Source organism: Natator depressus, chromosome 11 (genome assembly GCF_965152275.1).
Source record: "Natator depressus isolate rNatDep1 chromosome 11, rNatDep2.hap1, whole genome shotgun sequence".
NCBI lineage: Eukaryota > Metazoa > Chordata > Testudines > Cheloniidae > Natator > Natator depressus.
This window is the reverse complement of record NC_134244.1, coordinates 14,817,191-14,839,877: the sequence shown is the minus strand read 5'-3', so window position 1 is coordinate 14,839,877 and position 22,687 is coordinate 14,817,191. Positions and strand designations below refer to the sequence as shown.

The 22,687-nt window shown below is 38.1% G+C and overlaps 1 protein-coding gene across 4 annotated transcripts in view; it reads right to left on the bottom strand.

Moving 5' to 3' along the window:
• CCDC93 (CCC complex scaffolding subunit CCDC93) overlaps positions 1-22,687 on the bottom strand; it is a 104,571-nt gene that overhangs the window by 54,423 nt on the left and 27,461 nt on the right. For 2 of the 4 annotated variants that reach the window (XM_074967222.1, XM_074967224.1), the window contains exons 7-12: positions 16,631-16,731; positions 15,750-15,767; positions 11,281-11,320; positions 8,140-8,232; positions 7,483-7,533; positions 5,507-5,593 (exon numbers count right to left, since the gene is read on the bottom strand). In XM_074967222.1, the coding sequence (XP_074823323.1) occupies positions 5,507-5,593; positions 7,483-7,533; positions 8,140-8,232; positions 11,281-11,320; positions 15,750-15,767; positions 16,631-16,731 (390 nt within the window). The remainder of the gene's footprint in view (positions 1-5,506; positions 5,594-7,482; positions 7,534-8,139; positions 8,233-11,280; positions 11,321-15,749; positions 15,768-16,630; positions 16,732-22,687) is intronic. The other 2 variants (XM_074967223.1, XM_074967225.1) reach the window with 1 other exon arrangement.

The window sequence follows — 22,687 nt, the reverse complement described above, 5'->3', positions numbered from 1 at the left end:
ACTTCTTAGAATCTCCAACTACCTCAGCACAAGGACATGCAAATTCCTTCTGCTGATGACTGGATTCAGATATGGTCTTTTGCCATGATTGCCACAATCTTCTGTCCCATTTTAATTCATTGAACATTATTTATCATGCACAGTGACCTAAGATGGTGAAAGGCAGTGAGAGCGCAGCTAATGGCTTTGGATAGCAGACAGGGGTCACGTCCAACTAGCTGCTATCTGGTATTTAATCACTGACCTGAGGGGAAGGAGTTCTAGAAGCCCGTCATACATTTGCACTCGTACTGGACAGCATCAGAGCCAAGACAGACCATTTTATTTTAAATCTTATAATTGGCTCCAACTTGACAAGGACCATAGTTTATTTTCTCCCAAGACGAGGAACAACCAAAGGTACAATCTGATGGAGTACCCATAGTAAGTGGATCCTCATTAGAGCATCTCATGAAGGTTAAGAGCTGAAAAGTTCCCTTACCCCTTAAGAGCTTTTTTGTTATACACGAGTAGCAGCTGTGGTTAAGAAGTCAGCATAATTCCATTTTTTGTCCCTACAACTAGTACTGAGTCTGAGAGCTGCTGAGCACTTACAAATCCTACATAATGTTCTTGAAAACAAGGTACTGGGAATTAGAGAATGATTTTGTCAAATGTAAACCTGGTCTGCACAGAAAATTTTAAAGATGGAGATGTTACTAGGTTAATGGGCTGCAGGGGCAGAACTTTGGCATAAATAAAACCCATCCTTTGGAACTAAATGTCCATATATATGGATTTTCAGTCGAGGGGCCTCTTAGATTCCATTTTCTCACGACATCATCATCTCTTCAGGAATATAAAGGGCACAGGGTTTGACACAAGACTTTTTTTTGTACTTGCTATTTGAACACGAGTGCAAGAAGCTGGGAGGGTTTAAAAATGTGATTTTGTGGGTTCTGCTGGGGCTCTGCATGAATTTAATGTTAATAAAAAGTGCCAGATTGACAGTTCTGTAGATAGAAATAGTCTATTTGTCCACAATTAGTTGCAGCATAGCTAGTGGCAATGAAAGATTCTTCCCAACATGACTGCCTCACTCCTCCTCACACATTTCATGTTTCCACCCTGACTCAAAGGGACCCAGGCTGAGATGTATGTTTGTGCCCAATTTCCTTTTGGAGTTAGCTTGAGACCAACAACTCATTACATGCAGACTGTTGAATGACCAGTGATGGTGATGTTTAAATTTTAACCTCTTCACAACAGGAAGGTCATCTTCAAATCAGCAATTAACACACTCTTTGGGCCATACAAATAATCAACAACAAATCAATTTTTGTTCACAATCAACTAGAGCCAATGCACTACAGCTGGAAAACTTTGTATTCTGTTTAGGGCTGTAGATTAATCATAGTTAACTCTCATGATTAACTTAAAAAAATTAATTGTGATTAATCACAGTTTTAATTGCTCTGTTAAACAGAATAATTGAAATATATGAAATATTTTGGACATTTTTCTACATTTTCAAATATATTGATTCCAGTTACAACACAGAATACAAAATGTACACTGCTCACTTTATATTTTTTATTACAAACATTTGCACTGTAAAAATGATAAATAAAAGAAATATTTTTCAATTCACCTCATACAAGTAATGCAGTGCAATCTCTTTATCACGAAAGTGCAACTTACAAAATGTAGATTTTTTTTGTTACATAACTGCACTCAAAAACAAAACAATGCAAAACTTTAGAGCCTACAAGTCCACTCAGTCCTACTTCTTGTTCAGCCAATCACTAAGCCAAACAAGTTTGTTTACATTTACAGGAGATAAAATGTTACCCCACTTCTTATTTACAATGTCACTAGAAAGTGAAAACAGGAGTTTGCATGGGACTTTTGTAGCCTGCATTGCAAGGTTTCTTTACATGCCAGATATGCTAAACATTCATATCCCCCTTCATGCTTTGGCCACCATTCCAGAGGACATGCTTCCATGCTGATGACACTCGTTAAAAAAAAATGTGTTAATTAAATTTGTGACTGAACTCCTTGGGGGAGAACTGTGTATCTCCAGCTCTGTTTTACCCACATTCTGCCATATATTTCATGTTATAGCAGTCTCGGATGATGACTCAGCACATGTTGTTCATTTTAAGAACACTTCCGCTGCAGATCTCGCAAACGCTCAAAGAAGGTACCAATGTAAGATTTCTAAAGATAGCTACAGCTCTCGACACAAGGTTTAAGAATCTGAAGTGCCTTCCAAAATCTGAGAGGGATGAGGTGCAGAGCATGCTTTCAGAAGTCTTAAAACTCTGATGCAGAAACTACAGAATTCGAACCATCAAAAAAGAAAATCAACCTTCTGCGGGTGGCACCTGAACCATGATGATGAAAATGAACATGCGTCAGTCCGCACTGCCTTGGATTGTTATTGAGCAGAACCCATCATCAGCATGGACGCATATCCTCTGGAACGGTGGTTGAAGCATGAAGGAACAAAATGAATCTTTAGTGCATCTGGCACGTAAATATCCTGCGACGCCACCTACAACAGTGCCATGCAAACACCTGTTCTCACCTTCAGGTGAAATTGTAATCAAGAAGTGGACAGCATTATCTCCTGCAAATGCAAACAGTCATTTGTCTGAGCTATTGGCTGAACAAGAAATGGGACTGTGTGGACTTATGAGCTCTAAAGTTTTACATTGTTTTAGGTTTTGAGTGCAGTTATTTTTTGTACATAATTCTACATTTGTAAGTTCAACTTTCAAGATAAAGAGATTGCACTACGGTACTTGTATTAGGTGAACTGAAAAAAACACGATTTCTTTTGTTTCTTTACAGTGCAAATATTTGAAATCAAAAATAAATATAAAGTGAACTACTGTACAGTTTGTATTCTGTGTTGTAATGAAATCAATATATTTGAAAATGTAGAAAACATCCAAAATATTTAAATAAATGGTATTCTATTATTGTTTAACAGTGTGATTAATTGTGATTAATTTTTTTAAATCGCTCGAGTAACCGCAATTAATTTTTTTAATTGATTGACAGCCCCCAGCACTCCCTCGGGTCGCCCCCATCCCCAAGATTTAGTCAGGGGTATATAGTACAAGTCATGGACAGGTCATGGGCCGTGAATTTTTGTTTACTGCCCATGAACAGTCCATGACTTTTACTAAAAATAGCCGTCACTGAAACGTAGCCTTACAAATAACACATTCGTAATAAACTAAACCAAGTGAAGCATTCAAGCCAGGTTCAATCAGAAGAACTCTAACGTTAGTGCTGGTGTGTTCTGCACTTTCACCACAGTTCAATATAATCTGTGATAATTTTATCCTTAAGCTTTTCATTTCTCCTTGCCTTCATACATTTCAAGTTCTAGTACAAAAAAAACCCAAACCAAAACAAAAAACAACTATACAGTCTTTCAGTGACACAGTCATTAATCACACTGAGCTATTAATATGATTATTTTTATGTTATTCCAACTGAATTTATATGGTGCACATTGGCGTCTAATTTAAAGATTGTAGACATGGACACTTTTACCCATGCAAAACTGACCAATATTCTGATTTAACAACTCTCTCACTGTGTAATCACTTATCAGTACCAGCACTGACTGCTCTCTGCAAAGAGCAATCCTTTATGTATTTTTTTTAAAGAGGTGTTTTTGACACTACACTTATCCAATTCTCTTAGTTCTGTCACTTGTATAATTATCCTTCCTTGTTCAGAAACAGCAAAGAAGCTTTCCTAATGCAAACAATACTTCTGTGTTTGAAGTGGGCACCATCTGGCATACTCACATTAGAGGAATCTCTCACACCTTAGTAAGAACAAACCTAATTTGGTACGAACAGCCTTTAAAAATGGTGGTGGAAAAACATATGCTTCACAGCAACATTCTGTCAAGATTTTAAAAAGGCGGCTCCCCCAACCTTGTGATAAACCCACTCTTTCACATGCTCACAGAAAGGAGAGGTGCAGGACTGTAGAATCCAGTTATTTATCGTCTTAAACAAAAACACCATCTTATAGCAAAGGAAGGAGGAAACCCTGCGTGGCAAATAAACTTTATATAAGTCTAAATTTACTGGGAATGTGCAGTAAGTATATTGAGAGTACATGACCTGTACACTTTGAAACAGGGGAGGAATTCAAAGTTAAGAAGGGTGGAGGGAGGCCTTGTAGATGCAACCACCTTTAAAAAAATTATTATTAAACTCCTATCTCTTGGCACAATATGGTACATGCCAAAGGCAAAAACTGTTCTCAAAATCTCTTCCTGGGCTTATGGACACGTCACACCTGGCAAGAATGATGAAGATTAACAAAGCTGCGGAAGAACAGAAACTCCATCAGGGGAAGGTCATTGCAAATCACCCTTTAATTTGGGATTTAAATAGAGGTTTCTGGAAATTGGGAAGTTGTTAATGCTTCAATGAGCTGTGTTTGATAATACCCTCAACTTCCTCTTCTAGTACACGCACATGAGGAAGGATCCTGTTCTGTAATATCTAGTACATTCGATTTTACATGTGATACATTTTGGTCTGACTTGAATCAGTTCTTATTTTCTAGATTATTAATCATCGTTCTACTGTAATAGTCAAGGTCCTGCTGCCTTCTTTCAGAACAGAAGAAATGTAACATTGAAATATGACCCTATGGCTTCTGTTCTTCCATTCCTTTATAATAGAGAAAGGCAGGGAATTTGCCATAGCCTCTGTTGAGTTATAGGGTTTATCTCATAAGTGGGAAAGCTCCATACCTCATAAGTGTCAACGAAAAGGAAGAAATATGAGAAGACTATTGGACATAAGAACGACCTATAACTCATATCTGGCAGTGATGTATTATACGTATTAATTGCTCGAAGAGCCAGATTTTCTTTTCACAGTACTGTAAAAAACAATCCCAGTAGAACACAATAAATTGAGCTAACAAAACTAATTGCCTTGATTAATGAAGCAGCAAGGATTTGGTTTTGACAATGCTAGTTACTGAATCAGCACCCAGTCATATGACTGGTAATGGGGGCCCACTGAGATGGATGTCCCACTCCCACAAACACTTATGCTTGTGCTGATCTTTACTCATATAAGCAGTCCCACTGAAGCCCAGGGGACTACTTGTGTGCTTAAAGCCAATCAGGTAAGCAGGTATCAGCAGGATCAGGGCCTTTGTTCCACGGCTGTTCTCAGTCACAGAACAGGGTGCTGATTCAGGCCCCAATTCAGTAAAACACATAAGGACATGCTCAAGCTCATCCCTATTCAGGAAAGCTATTAAGCACATAAATCCCATTGACTTTCAAGTTCCAATAAGACCTAAGCATGTGGTTAAATGCTTTCCTGCATAGGGATATTTTCCTGAATCGCGTCTTCACTACTTAGCACTGTCATAAATGCTGCTTTATATAAGCCACTGCAAACTAATTGCCTTATCAGGGCCTAAGGTCAAATATGATTTGCTAAAATGTAACCAGAAAAGAACATACCTTTTCAGCATACTCCGACACTATCTGCTTGATCTCATCAGACTGGAGTCCAACAATCTGACCTACTGTGCTAGCTGTTAACCTGCCCTGCAATTAAACCAAGAAGCATTTATTGAAGCTTTGGGACAATCAGTAGTAATTGTAGGGTTGTTTGTAAAGCACCTCCCCCAAAACTATATAAATACAATACTATTTTAATGTAATCAAATCTGTTTATAAAAGAATGAAGCATGTAATGAAGTTCATTTTCCCCAGAACTCAGTAAACAAATGAACCTTCTTACATGCCCTCCATGAAGAAATGGAACTACTGAGGCTTCCTTCATAGTGCCAATAATTCAACTAAATTTGAAGTCACCTTTGCAGACCGTCAAAGTGCTTTAACAACCACCTTTTGAGCCAAATTATTGCCATGTAGGTGTGTGGAAAAGTGTTCATCCTAAATCACGTGTGCAAGGAAGCCAAATCTCTCTACTAAGATGAAGAATTTTAGGAGGCATCTGATCACAAGACAAGTCTGTCATGTCCATCATTTGTCAAATGAATCTGTCCATTTGGTACATCAGAAAATGTGAAAGGTATCAGGATTTTCAAAATAGTACACAGAATGTTTACTATGTTTATTGCTATATCAGGAATCACTATGGAATTACAGGGAAAGGACAGTAACGCAAACAAGCAACATTTAGATGTTATATCAAAGTTACCAAATCCTAGCTGTGATGAATGCAATGAAATGCTCACAATATTTTTTCCAGCAAGAGGAACACCCCGTAAGATCCCTACCTTATCTCTGTAAAGTAAAAGTGTGAAAAAGTCTAGGTTACACAAAGGCTTCATATGTTTAAATGACAGGTTTCAGAGCAGCAGCCGTGTTAGTCTGTATCCGCAAAAAGAACAGGAGAACTTGTGGCACCTTAGAGACTAACAAATTTATTAGAGCATAAGCTTTCATGGGCTACAGCCCACTTCATCGGATGCATAGAATGGAACATAAAGTAAGAAGATATATATATACACATATACATACACATACAGAGGTGGAAGTTGCCATACAAACTGTAAGAGGCTAATTAAGATGAGCTATTATCAGCAGGAGAAAAAAAAAGTTAGTGATAATCAAGATGGCCCATTTAGACAGGTGACAAGAAGGTGTGAGGATACTTAACATAGGGAAATAGATTCAATATGTGTAATGACCCAGCCACTCCCAGTCTCTATTCAAACCCAAGTTAATGGTATCTAGTTTGCATATTAATTCAAGCTCAGCAGTTTCTCCCTGGAGTCTGTTTTTGAAGCTTTTCTGTTGCAAAATTGCCACCCTTAAATCTTTTACGGAGTGGCCACAGAGATTGAAGTGTTCTCCTACCGGTTTTATGTTTAAATGCCATTTCAAGGACAGTTGCATTGTAGTATGTTTGTTTATACAATTATTTATGCAGAAACCACTTAATAAGCAGCACTAGGATTATGCAAAGGCCACAATCATCATTTTAGGGTGAAGGATTTTAAGTCAGAAGTCTTATGAAAAGTACTGTCTCATGCTCAATCATCTTTCCCTGTATCCATTTTTAATTCGGATAAAAATGGATCCATTTTTAATTCAGTACCTCATGAAGATTTGCAACAGTTAACCATATTTCAGGAACAATGACAGCTTTCAAAGTAAATGGCAGATATAGACGGGAAATTCAGGGGCACAAATAATTTAAGTGTTGTTAAGCATGTTGAACTGATTCATTATACAGAAAAAAAAAAAAGACACCTGGGATTGGAGCACTATTATTTTAATCTCTGTAACTACACAACAGTCCTTTTATCTGACTGGCAAAGTCTCAATGCACTTTGAGCCCAACCCAAATCCCAATAAAATCAATGGGATTCTCTCTGCTGATAAATCTGGTTTGAATTCTGATGGCTAAGATATATCAATGCACATAAATGTTAAAGCAAGCTACAATTTCAAGTACTGCTTACCTCTTCTGTTGCCATTGCAGCCATTCCAGTCATCAGTGTTTTAATACGAAGCTAATGAAAAAAGATATTATTGCAAGATAAGAAACAACATGTGAGCAAAACAATTAGCATTAGAGGCCTTTAAATACTTAGTATACTTCTATTCTATGAGAGTTCCCATCAGCCAATCAATCCAATTTGCATTCTATTTTAATGCTCCTTACAGAAGAATAAACTATTATGAAAGTTAGTGAGGCAGTTGCTAAAATTATTCCAACCAGGAAGTTCTTTGATTACAGTAAGGACTCAGCTCATGTGGCACCTACAACACTCAGCTCCCATCATTGTCAATGAGAGATGAGGCTACTGAGCTACTCCTTTCCCAAAAAAGCATTAACAGGATCAGGTCTTAAGTATGAATGGTTCTGTGGTTGTAAAACAAAATGTTGGCCAGGTTTTTACATGGCAAATCCTAAGTGAACATTTACTTTTTGTGCATCTGTTTATTATCCCATATTTCCCTATCTGAAAGGAACTCACTGCTCAGCTAAGCTATTGAAATTTTCCTCTTTGTAGAGAGGGAACAGAACATGCTGTTCTTTTTACACTGTCCCCAAGCTATTAATATCTAAGCCCTCTCTCTGTGTCCGTGTGTGTATACACAAACGTACAGCACACCTCTTCAGCAGCTTGAAGATCATCTTCATCATAGGCATCAGCCTTTCCTGCTGCTGCAAGTCCTGTAGGTAGTATCATTTTCTTGTCTTCAGCCTATTTAAGGAAAATAAATATACCACATAGCTACATAAGATACCAGCAGTCAAAGGGTTATGAAAGTAAAACAAGGAGGAAACTGTAATTCAGGTGTTATATTTAAATAACTGAAGTATAATGTTATATACTGTCTAGTGTCCAAGTTCAGGCCCTGCCCAAGCAGGTGCAACCCACTGAGACAAATGGGAGTCCAGCCTGCATAAGACTGATGGCTATTTAGTCTCTCCATCTCTGTGTATGGTATAGCACATCCAATATAAGAAAGCAGCATTTTTACAAGTGTATTTTAATATAAATAAAGTTTAAATCTAGATCAAAGTAGTGGTTTAAAATCTGTGCACCTGAAAACTTCATTTTAAATATAAAGATATAAACCTATGTGGGGGACTGTCCACTTTCAGAAGAATTAATTCTGTTACAGTAAGTAGCGTTCCCCAGAGATTTATACTGTATTTCTTGACACCACGTCATCACTCTGCTCAAACATTTAAGTCCCCTCTCTTGTAGTGGCTTAACTCAGATGACAAATGGCGACAGTCTGACATATTGGCTAACAAAGCCAATAGGACTTTGTGAAGGGACATGGTCATATTTTATGGCTGCACCTCAGTCATAGCTGCAGACTGGTTTTTTTTGTACCCGCAGCCACACATTTAGAAATATCTTCTTTTATATTACTTGAATATTAAATTTATAAGTTAAATGTTGGTGTGCTGCTGGTTCTTCATATACCCTACCGCTAACCGTATTGTGCTTTCCTACCAACCTGCAACAGGATATGCTCACAATTTGATGCATTATCTATCTCAATAAGAATATCTTGTTATTGAAACAAAGTAATATTGTGCTGCGGCATGTTCTATTTTGATGGGTGTCGTGAAATTATAAAATTTTTAGGGCTGTCAAACGATTTTAAAAAGTAACAGATTAATCGCACTGTTAAATAATAAAATACCACATATTTTAACATTTTTGGATGTTTTCTGTATTTTCAAATATATTGATTTCAATTACAACACAGAATACAAAGTGTACAGCACCCACTTCATATTTTATTACAAATATTTTCACTGTAAAAACCAAAAGAAATAGTGTTTTTTCAATTCACCTAATACAAGTACTGTAGTGCAATCTCTTTATCGTGAAAATTGAACTTACAAATGGAGAATTATGTACAAAAAGATAACTGAATCGAAAAATAAATCAACGTAAAACTTCAGAGCCTACAAGTCCACTCAGTCCTATTTTTTGTCCAGACAATCTCTCAAACAAGTTTGTTTACATTTGCAGGAGATAATGCTGACCGCTTCTTGTTTACGTCTCCTGAAAGTGAGACCAGAGGCTCGCGTGGCACTGCTGTAGCCGGTGTAACAGGATATTTACGTGCAGATGCACTAAAGATTCATTTGTTCCTTCATGCTTAAACCACCATTCCAGAGGACATGCATCCATGCTGATGATGGGTTCTGCTCAATAATGATCCAAACAGTACGGACAGATGCATGTTCATTTTCATCATCTGAGTCAGATGCCACCAGCAGAAGACTGATTTTCTTTTTTGGTGGTTCAGGTTTCGTAGTTTCCTCATTGGAGTGTTGCTCTTTTAAAGACTTCTGAAAGCATGCTCCATGCCTTGTCCCTTTTGGAACATTTTGGAAGGCACTTCAGATTCTTAAACCTTGGGTGGAGTGCTGTAGCTATCTTTAGAAATCTCAGATTGGTACCTTCTTTGCGTTTTGCCAAACTGCAGTGAAAGTGGGTTCTTAAAATGAACAACACGTAGTGGGTCATCATCTGAGACTCCTATAACATGAAATATATGGCAGAATGCAGGTAAAACACAGAGCTGGAGACATACAATTCTCCCCCAAGGAGTTCAGTCACAAATTTAATTAACACATTCTTTAAAAAAAACTGTGTCATCAGTATGGAAGCATGTCCTATGGAATGGTGACCAAAACGTGAAGGGGCATACGAACGTTTAGCATATCCTGGCACGTAAATACCTTGCAAGGCAGGCTACAAAAGTCCCATGCATGCGCCTTTTCTCACTTTCAGGTGACACTGTAAATAAGAAGCGGGCAGCATTATCTCCCATAAATGTAAACAAACTTGTTTGTCTTAGCGATTGGCTGAACAATAAGTAAGACTGAGTAGACTTGTAGGCTCTAAAGTTTTGCATTTTTTTGTTTGAGTGCAGTTATGTAACAAAATATCTACATTTTGTAAATTGCACTTTCACAATAAAGATATCATACTACAGTACTTGTATGAGGTGAACTGAAAAATACTATTTCATTTATCATTTTTATAGTGCAAATATGTGTAATAAAAATACTAAAAGTGAGCACTACACTTTGTATTCTGTGTTGTAATTGAAATCAATATATTTGAAAATGTAGAAAGCGTCCAAAAATATTAAATAAATTTCAATTGGTATTCCATTGTTTAACAATGCGATTAAATCTGTGATTAATCGCAATTAATTTTTTTTAATCACGATTACTTTTTTTTTTTTAATTAATCATGTCAGTGAACTGCGATTAAATCGACAGCCCTAAAAATTTTCATTGGAAACAAAAACAAAGCATGGTCACATTAGCTATAATAAGGGACAATCCTACAATGTTTTGTTCATGGCACAGCACAATACATTTGTATAACAGCAAATTATCCTTTGCATGTTCATTGCTTGAAAACATTTTTATCTAATCAAACGACTTTTTGCAGCCCATTATTGGATTTGTGTCAAACGGACTGTTTGTGAAAGCAGCCTGACATGACCTTTTAACAGGTATTTTCAAGGTAGGAAGATAATTTAAAAAAAGAGGCAGAAATCAATTATATCTTTCATGGGCTGCAGAGCTTTAGTTTCATTTAGCAATTTAAAAAAAAGCAACAAAACACACAAGCCTACTGACTTCAGAGCCTTCCTTCAAGATCTTCCAGAATTGAGGTTTCTTTAGAAGAAAAAAAAATAGGGTTCCTTCCCCCTTGACCACACTGTTTCTTAATTTTATATCAGTAATCAATATTACCCCTTACCTTCTCCATTTTGCCTGATTGTCTGCTCAATCCATACCTCCTAAAATACACATGAAAGAAGTCAAAGATGTGTGTTGCTAGAACAACCAACATTCTCAATTTCATAAATACACTTGTATTAATATTCTGTACATAAGAAATGCACTAAGGTGAATTCTGTAACAACAAAAAAAGCCAGCTTTGGATTAGTTAATGAATGCCCCAATAACATAGACTTTACAGCATATTTTCAATTCCCCACCAATCTTTCTATACTGTAATTCCATAGAGCTGCAATCAACATTCTATAGTGCTAATGTCTGGCGAGCAACATGCTCTTGCCTAGGGAAGGCTTACGCATTGGTGGAGGAAAGTAAACCTTAGCAGTTAATTATATATGCCTGATTCAGGAAAGCACTTACACATGTGCTTAAGTTCCGCTTAATTTCCACTAAAGTCAGTGGGACTCTTAAAGCTTAAAGGCTTCTCTGAACTGCAATATTTTTTTACCGTATCAAGGCCTTAAATCCTCACAGCGCTAATATACACACACAAATGGGCTTTTGATTTAATTTTTTCCTCAGAGAAAAGCTTATACCTTGCTAACCCACATTTTTAAACAGAGTGTATTTTGTTATTATGCACAACTTTTCACAAGCAACCAAGCGTTATTAGGCCAGAAATGAGTAACCAAACTCAACCTCATCATTAGAAACGCCCACGAACAAAACAAAAAAAATACACACACAAGCATGAAAAGACAAGCTTGACATTCCTGGAAAACTTATTTGGAGATAAAAGACTCTTTAAAGTGGTATTTGCTGTAGAAGGAGTTTCCGACATCTTATGAATAAACGTAGTAAAAGTTTAAATAAAGGCTATCAGTGACATCAGGATTGTTTCCCACTAACTGCCCACTTTCAGGGTCAAATTCAGCCTTCGATTATGTCAAGGCAACTCCCAGCCTTAAGCAGCTTATCTACACTAGGAAGTTATACCACTTTAACTATGCTGGTAGAGTTAAAGCAGTACAATCCTCCTCGTCTGGATAGAGTTATATCAGTTTAAAGGTGCTTTATACTGGCATGGCTATTCCCATATGGAAAGTGGAATTAGCTATAAAAGGCACCTACATAACTGCATCCATACCAGGGGTTATGTCAGTACAACTATTTCAGCAAAAATAAAAAAATAAATAAAATCGCACTCGTAACAGGTACAGTTACACTGGTACAATACTTGTGCTTATACCATGCCTTATAGTATGTACTGTACTACAAACTGATCTATTAGAACCTTTGCCCCAAAATTAATTTGCGATATGTAAATAAGAGGTAGTGATATAAGCCCTGAGCCAAAGCCCACAGAACTCAAAGGAAAGATTTCATTAGACTTCTGATTAGGGTTTAGGACAACCTATGAGCTTTAAACAAAGAAAGACTAGCAGAAGAAAAGACAAGTGAGAATATGGCAGCAGATATTCAGTGTCTATAGCCATATTATGTCACACGCCATAACTATATATAGTAATGCCCATGTGTTTCTCCAGGCATGTGGAAGGAACAGAGTTGAAGGCTAAATGGGCTTTATAATGACTGTCTGCAGTGAAGGAGTCTTAGCCCTCGTCTACGGGGGGAGGGGGAGGGGAATATCGATCTAAATTACGCAACTTCAGCTAAGTGAATAATGTAGCTGAAGTCAACATACTTTGATCAACTTACCATGGTGTCTTCACCGCGGTGAGTTGACTGCTGTCACTCCCCCGTCGACTCTGCCTGCACCTCTCGAGGAGCTGGAGTACAGGAGTCGACGGGAAAGCGCTTGGGGGTCGATTTATCACGTCTAGACTAGACGTGATAAATCGATCCCCGCTAGATCGATCGCTGCCCGCCGATCCGGTGTGTAGCGTAGACATTAGGGCTAGTCTACATGATAGATGTAATCCTGTTTCAAACAGGATTATATTCACATGTACTAAGGAACTTTTAGTGTACAGCAGCAGGGTCCACACGGGCAACTTAGTGTACAACATGCTGATGTGAATTAGAATGTACACCCAAATTAAGGTATTGTGTAGAAATGCCATGATTCAATTACTATGTCTGATATGTATTTGTTGGAATGGGATCAATGGTCCGTTCCAATACTATTATGGTAGTTAAAACATTTAAGGTTGCCACTTATACGTTTGTGGAATATGCCTCATTCCTTAAGTACAGCCGCTTATTTTATTTTAATTTACATCATCCTACATTATACCTACTAATGCCAGTCTAAACTTTAATGTTTGCCCCTTTGCTAGCATTTAAGCTTTTGTAGTCATCCTTATTCTATTAAACTGTGATTTCTGCTTCCCATTTTCCCCAACAACTTTTGCTATATATTTAATTTTTCTCCTCTCTCTGACTACCACCACTTTACAGACCTATGATCACACAAACTTTTTCTTCTCCGATCAAATCCAACACAGTTTACGCTAGAGCTTCAGATCTTCTCTGTAATCATAATTCTGTACATATCACATATGTTCTCATTTGTTGCTTATTGTACCATATCAGATATGGTTCTCTCCATTCACGAGTCCCATAACATATTCCTGTTGTTATAATATGCTATGCAAAATATCCATACTTAATCCATTACAATTCTGCAGTATTCCTAGTTTTCTCCAAGTTCCCTTCGCTTTTTTATAAAATCAGCCTAAATTTCCTCAGTTCCTAACAGCATACTACACATACCATAATAACTAAGGGGGTTAATATCAGCTCAAACGATCAATCTAACAAATTTCCAGTCATGCCCACTACCCTGCAAACTACATGCCTCCAGTCTCCTTTAATTTCCTACTGAAGCTCCTTGAATTTGTACATGAGCTCTTTAACAAACCTTGTATTTTAAGCGCATGTTGTTTCATGAGTTGTCATGAATTCATGACTGAATCCAACAAAAACCTCATTTCCACTACAAGACCTTTTTATCCTTCAATGTCTGTCCATCCCTATTTTTATTTGCTCTCTCTGTACTTGCCCCTTCCTCTGAAGTCCTAGTTTAAACCTTCCTGTGCTGCAGCTTTATCTGTTCTTTCCACCAGTTTGGTTCCTCTTTCCTCGGGTGTATCCTGATTGTGCCTCCAAATGTTCTGCAACATTTAGGCCAAAATCATTCCTGATGATCCACAAGATGAAAACTTCCTTGGTTTACTCCACCTTTCAAGCTGTCCATTCAGATTCTTAAATGTAGTGGGCCTGGAAGAGCACCAAAACCTTCCTTTAAGAAGAATCTACCCAGAATTTTATGTTCCTGAGATTTTATTCTAGCCTGCTGGGATCCAATCTTCTGATCTAAACCAGAAACTGTCTCAGGATTTAAATGGGCAGTCCTAAAAACGGGGGTGGGTGCAGGGGGAAGGAGAGGAATCCACTAGCACACAAGTCAAAATCATTCCCAGCAGAGTGCCACCAACTGCAGCAGAATCTAGTATTTCATTAAAAAAAATTTCTAGCTTAGATCATTGCAAAGAATATTTTCCAACAACAAATTGAGTGCAGCAGAGATAGATGTTTAATGGAATGCAATGGAGCCATTCCCAACTGTAAAATTAAATTTTTCTTTATAAAAATAAAAACAGAATTCATTACGAAGAGGCTACAAGTCACAATTAAAAACTAATTCTAATTAATTCCACCCAAAAACTAAACAAAAAATTGCTCTTTTAAAAGACATTTAAAGACAAAGTTTCCAAAATGAACAAAAACTTCAGGGAGAAGCCAGCAATTTTATTCATTCAAGAAGGTATTTTTAAAAATGGTAGATTCATGGGAATATTTCAATTAGTAATGTGCAAAATGCTGCAGCCCTTGGACAAACTCCCATTGACTCGTCGTTTCAAAGCATATTGCAAGATTTCTCAACATGGTAGCTAAGGAACATTTACTTATTTTCAGTCAGATAAACGTGCAGCTCTGTCACTTGATTATGGCATACAGTTTTTGTAAATGTTAGATTCATTACAGAATTATTAGCTACTATATACACAACAAGCATCTTATTTCTTGAGTCGCTAGAGACTGTGATGCTAGAGTAGTGTTCTGAACAGATCCAGAGATCATTAGAACTACTTACACTTATTTTTCTGCGCCAACCTGCTAACATTTAAAATATCTGTACTGAAATCCACTGAAAAATAATGTTCTTTGGTTAGCTTATGTATAGAATTCAAAAGTGCAGGAATGTGTGCTGAGTGAAAGGAGAGTGTTTTCTCATTCATAGTTGCATTCCAAATATCCCTCAATAGTTCTGTTCTGTTAACATACTGCAGATTTTATTCCACTCTTATTGTCAACGAGCAGGAAAGAAAATGTTCGTTAGTCCATGCTGCTATAGCCAAATACACAGAGAATGAGCGGAAATGTTATAAAGCATGCTCCAACTCAGGGCACAGTTGCTGCCTTAAAATAAAAGTCAAAAGGAACAAAAAGGAAAATACTCACAGTAAAGGGTCAGTAAATCTAAGGTAGGGAAGGAGGGATGAAAAAAAGATACAAAAAAAAAGGAAGGAAAAAAGATACAGAACTCAATACTAGCTGAAGAACTTCAAAACAGATCAAATAGTAGAAAAGTCATCTATTAAGGGAGGCTTAAGTATTACTAAGCTAAGAAAAAGAAAATATTAGAAATAGAAATTGGAAACAGATAAAGTTTTAGTAACTCCAATTCCTTCTTCCCAAATACTGAACAGGGAGGTTTCCACCCATTTATCTTTCCAGTTTCTTATGAGATTTCAAAAGGCAACAGATATTAGTAAATATTTATTTTCATTTATATTTGTCTCTCCATCTGGAAGATCGCTTGCATAGCGCATGCGGCATCAGTGCTATAGCCACAATTCAGTATCCTGAGGTATTAATCACATCACCATTTCAAAACAAAACACTTCAATCCCCTTTCTTTCAGACTTCCAGAAATCACTTCTTGAAAGCCAACATTGGTTAAAGATCACGGCTGAAAGTCTCAACCCAGTTAGAAGCGTCAGGAATCTACACCATTCTTTTTACGTGCAGAGATCAACCACGTACAATACACAATCATTATTTATATGGTGGTAGTGCTGCTAATAATCCTCACTCAGGGACTGAATCTCCCCTGTGCTAGGCACTGTGCACTGTACATGTCAACAAGATAATCCTTGCCCCAAAGTGTTTATAGTTTAAGTAAACTTAAAACGTGAAACCAAACATCTCTTTAAACCTTAGCAGTCTGCATGAAAATAAAAGGGTTTCAAACAAAACCTAGGTGGCTAGGTTTATACAATATAAAGCATTTGAACTGCATCAGGATAAGTGAACAGTTAACACTAATGGGACCCACTTACCTGCCATATTCCAAAAGTGTGGCATGAACCTTAGACTCCTCATCTAGCAGCTCTTCTGCTCCATCCTGACGTTTATATTTTCTCTGAGGTTTATAAACCTCCTGCAGGACAGTAAACAAATTCAGAGATTGTCAAGAACTTCTCCAAAATAAATGGTTTTATTTTCTAAATGGATGAGCAATCCCACATTCAACAGCCCACCTCCTCTATCCACGCCACGTGGCTTTGAATTCTGTTTCTGCAATTAGGTTTGTACACCCTGACCAAGTTAGACCTAAAAGGCTTCCTAGAGCACCTCTTTTCGTTCTCCTTTTTTCTAATGTCACACATGAATATTTCACAAAAGGCATAATTTATTCAATTTGCCATTTTAAGCACATTTGAAAAGATGGCCAAAACCAACAAAACAGATGCCGGTTTAAATGAAAAAACCTCTAAACGGACAGCTTCAGAATGGGAATTATGTCTTAATTGGATAATTAAATGTAATTACTATCTACTTAATTACTGCTCCTTTAACCAGTCACACAGGAGGGGAAAACGGATTCTATTATATTTTAAAGGGAAAAAGCACACAGGAAAAAAAATTCCCAGCATTCTATCAACCAAAATTAATCAATGCCATATTGTAGCTAAGTTAAAGAAAGTTCGATACAATTAAATGCTAGTTGGAGAGAACTGCTGTAAATACAGTAGAATCTCAGAGTTATAAACACCAGAGTAATGAACTGACCAGTCAACCACACACCTCATTTGGAACCCGAAGTATGCAAATCAGCAGCAGCAGAGACAAATAAAAGCAAATACAGTACAGTACTGTGCTACACAAACTACTAAACAAATAAAGGGAAAATTTAAAAAAAGATTTAATGAGGGAACCATTTCTTTGCTTGTTTCATATAAATTAATATGGTTAAAAGCAGCATTTTTCTTCTGCATGCTAAAGTTTCAAAGCTATATTAAGTCAATGTTCAGCTGTAAAATTTTGAAAGAACCATAACATTTTGTTCAGAGTTACGAACCACATCCATTCCCAAGGTGTTCGTAACTGAGGTTCTACTGTACCATGCAGTACACTAAGGTCACGTCTATAAAGTTTTGTAGCAGTGTAACTATTGGGTGGGGTGATTTTTTTAAACAATATAGTTATACCTGTACAACCCCCAGCATGAATGTAGTTGTGCCAATACGAAGGTGCCTTATACAGGAATAGCTTATTCTCCTTCCCGTGTGGGAACAGCTATACCGGTATAAGCACAAATATACTACACTATGGGCAGGGGTGAAAGTAACTTAAAGGACTTACCAGTACTCCAGAGTCCTGACCAGGGGGCGTGGCCACAACCAGAAGGGACGGGGCCTTTAAATCTCGATTTAAAGGGCCCCGGGCTTGGCTGCGGTAGTGGCAGCTGGGAGCCCTGGGCCCTTTAAATCACTGCCGGAGCTACTAGCTGCAGAGGCAGCTGGGAGCCCCAGGGCTTGGGGGACATTTAAAGGGCCCGGGCCCCGGTCGCCGCCACCACCCCAGGCCCTTTAAATCGCTGCCGAGCCTTGCTGCCGGAGCCCTGGGGTAGCGGTGGCGGGGCTCCAGCAGTGATTTAAAAGGCAAGGGGCTCCTGGCTGCCGCTACCGCAGCGGTGCCCCGGGCCCTTTAAATCGCCGTTGGAGCCCTGGGGGCCCCAGCCACCTCCGCTACCCGGGGTTCCAGCAGTGGGGCTCTGGTGGCAATTCAAAGGGCCTGGGGCTCCAGCCGCTGCTGGGAGCCCCATGCCCTTTAAACTGCAGCCTGGGGAAGCCGGTACAGTACGGCGCACCGGCTCTTGCCAGTACGCCGTACCGGCTTACTTTCACCTCTGACTATGGGGCAGAGGGCTATACCACTTAAACTATATTCGTATAATGAAGCAGTACAACTTTTTTGTATAACCAAGATCTAAAAGTACTTCAGGGAAGTAACAAAAGAACAAATGTTTTTTAACAATAGTTTTTTAAAAGTGATTTATAATGGCTAAATCTCTATAAAACATTAAAAATTAAGATCCACAAGTACTTCCGGCACTGAAAATACTGGAGAAAAAGATCAAGAGCTGTGTTGTCAACTCTTCTGATTTTACTGCCAGGTTTGTAATGTTTGGTGTTTTTCCTAAAGCCCCAGTACCAGAGTCAGCTGACTAAGTGAGAGTCAGCTCTCGCTCGCTCGCTCTCTCTCTCTCTGAAAAATGCACATTTCTAGCCCTCATGGTTACAGAGAAACTTGAAAACATGAAACTTAAAGGCTCCAAGACCAGAAAGGTAATACCCTGCCCCATTTTTTAAAAAATTCACAAATTTTAAGCCTCTCATGTTTTTTTTTTTTTTTTTGGGGGGGGGGGGGGCTTGATTCATGTTTGTATGTATGCCGGGGGCTGGTAATGCAACAAAATGTTAAAAACACAGGGAAAAGCAAGTCTAGTATTTTTCATACTTAACTAATATCAGGAAACCTAACGGACGTGGTATTTTATCATGTGGGACGATAGCGTCAAAGATTTTAAAAAGCCAGAAGAGACAATAGTGATCTTCTAGTCTGACCTCCTGTGTAACACAGACCAAGATTTTCACCCAGCAACTCTTGAATCAAGCCCATAACTTCTTGATAAAGTAAAACATATCTTTAGAAATTCTGAAATCAAGTGAACAAGAATCAACCAAGTCTCTTAGTAAGTTGCCAATTACTCTTTTTTCCACACCTTATTTCTAGTCTGAATTTGTCTAGCTTCTCCTTTCAGCTGATGGATCTGGTTATGCCTTTGCCTGCTAACTTTGAAAGCTTTCTATGATCAGCTGTCTCCCTGTCTAGACCTATGCTAAGGAATGGAATTCATAACAGCAATTACAGCATGCACAAATACACCATAAATGTTAGTCTTAACATCAGATAATTGTGTAGATGAACATAAAACTACTTACTGAGAATCTCAATTCACAGCACATTCATCTTTCATCAGTAGCTGCTCTAGTTCCAGTCACTATTACGAATTCTTAATATTCCCTTTGCCTGCCTTCAGTCCTGGCCATAACCATAAATTTCATTTCATATTCCCCTTGAGTACAGCAGGTAGGTCTTTAGTCCACAGTTTTAATAATTAATCCAGATGACAGAATAATTTTTTCACATTTATTTGAGCCTCTTTTAGAGAGGATGATCTCTTCCTACAAATTCCAGTGCAAAGCGATGTAAAGATGACCTGCAAAGGTGACTTTTCCCCACTACTTAATTATGTAGAATGAAGTTTTGGGAGGGTTTCTTCCCTGCAAGAAAAGTTATTATGCTCATTTTCTGCATTAGAAATTCAAGTCGTCAGGCCAGAAAGATTCCATGGCTTTGTCTCTATAAGACACCTACCAGCAACACTGATGGCAGCAACAGTGGAGGCTGTAGTGAAGACAGAGCAGTTTTTTTTTTTTTTTTTTTTTACTGCTGTGCTGTTTAATGCTACTTTGAGCAAGGGGAAAAAAACAAAAAAGACTGATAGACCCCCCAACCTCTGTGAAGTTGCACAAATGAAAAAGTACAGGTCCCAGTTTTCTTTAGTCTTGTCTACACTGGGAATGTACCTCCATTCCAACTACCTAAATAGCTTAGCATAGACCAGGAAAGCTACAATTCGCTCTGGTGGAAATTACTACTGTAAGCTTCGCTTTTGTGGCTCTCCTTCTCTTTGCCAAGAGGAGCTACATACTTGGCCACTAATGGCTGGAAGCAGGACGATTTCCAGTATAAACAAGGCAATACTGTAGACTCAGCCTATGATAACTGGAGAACCAATTAAATGTCTTAAGCAGCAGGATGATGAAAACCAACAACTGACAGAGGGAAAAGGTTTTTAAACCAGTCTGCTTAAGATGTTTGTAAGCTGCCAACAATCCTCACCAGCCTGGAAAATGATCGATCATGTCAAAATCAGTCTTTAGCACTTGCCTCCAGGCTTTGCTTACTGTCCAAAACGACCAATAAACTCACAAAAGGAAAAAACAAACGTCCAACAGGGGCTTTCTATCCAGCCACAACTTACAGGCTTCTCACCTGAAGTCTCCGTTCTCCAGGGACCACTGCAGGAAACTGTCCCTTCCTCTGCAACCTCCCTTCCACCGCCCCCTTGCCACCCTTCCTGCAACTCTTTACAGGGAACACTTGTCCTGTTCTCGGCTGGACCCAGGCTACCCAGTAGCAATGCTGTTTGTTAACACCTATTTAATCGCTGACAGTTTGCAGAAAGGAAGTTTCTGTTAAAGATTTAACATACTCCTTAAAAAACGGAGGACAAGAGCGGATATTTCCAAGGTTAAAAAACTGATTTTTTTTAATTTGTTTTTTTTTTTTTTTTAAAGAGGGGAGTGGGTAAAAACCACCTTTCAAGCATCTATATATCGTAATGGAGCAAAAAAGGCAAGTCCAATTTTAAAAGAAATCATTTCATAGGCCACCTTTATAAGACATTCTACAGAAGGAGTATTGTGAAGACGACACAGGATGGTAATTTATGCAGTAAGGAACATGCTGATGTGTGAGGCAAGCAACTCAGGAGCTATAAAGTACATTTTTAAAGGGTTATAATTCCAAAGTAGCAATACCAGTTTTAGTTGAGCAAGCAGCTTCTACTATAAAGCTCCTACTTTCAGGCACTGATAACTTGTTGAAAAACTTACCGTTGGGATTAGTTTTTCAATGACTGCTCTTAGCTGAAGAGAGTTTTTTGACCAATTTGGTAAAATTCCACTTTGACCTCTGAGTTCAGTATAATAAAATGGCGTTTTTCAGATATTGAGAAGTGTACCAGGCATTCTTTCTGTACATGGAATATTCCTAAATGGCTTATGTTAAAAGACCTCCATACTTGACACGTACTTAATACCTAAATTGTCTTCAGTTTCACTAGTGCAAACTCTCTATCATCCATGGAATGCCAACAGTACAACTAAAAAGAATTTGGCCCAGACGTCTGAATCAAATGCCTTTGATGTTACTAAAAAAGTGTAGAAAAACCAAAAAGTTGTGTGTTTGAAAAGAGATGTAGGTGATTTTTCACTACATTTTTAATCAAATATAAAGGTGCAGAGCTCATTACATTATAAAAGATTAAAAAATGGGTCTTGCAGCAATGAATTTCATATACATTGAGGTATAAAATTTAACAGTGCACACAGGACTACAAAATATTGCAAGTAACTGATCCAGTTAACACAGGAACCATAACCTCAAATTTCTACTTGTGTGTCAAATTAGGCATTTTTACTACATTTTTAAAGCTGTACCTTCATTTCTGTTTTTCTCATTATTTGTTCTACTCTTAGTCCCAGTCCTGCAAACGGCACTCATGTTCTTAAAGTTTGCAGGACTGGGGCCACAGAATCTTGAAAACCAGCCTAATTCAAGTGTTGTGTAAGTAGGTGCCACTTCACTGACTTCCACTGACAGAGCAACACTCATTTGCGTCAATCTGAATTTGACGCAACATCTCTATGCCTGCTGCTTTTCTGCCCTTCTCCTTATGCCCAATGCTAAATTTCCCTCACCTTTTTCCCTTAAGCAAAACCAACACACTGTTTACATAGTCTGTCATCAATGGAGGCAGCAGAGTAATGGGATTAGAGTTTGTTAACTAATTCGATCCAAGTGTCCATCTTGCCGAGGGCTTTGCCCCAGCAAACAACAACAGTATCATATATAAACACAGCTGTTATTAGCACTTAAAGTTTCTTGGCAGAAAAATGGGTACGTTAGAAACTAGATGCTACTACCCTCTGGAGAGAGTTTTCAACCAAGTCTAGTTTTGGGATCAAACTATTTGATAGTGTCTCTTGAAGACTGCTAGTGTTTAAAACAACTCTTTCAGGTCAGCTGAAGCATGGTAAAATGATTAATTCTGGAGTGACCATACTGCCTAGGACAGAAAGTATGTGGGAGGGAGAAACGAGGGAACCACTGTTTAGTTGTTACAGCAATACGCAAGGAATGAAGAGGATCTGGGATTCAACTACATAGGCAGACTTGGGTTGAGCCAGTTGTTCATTGTG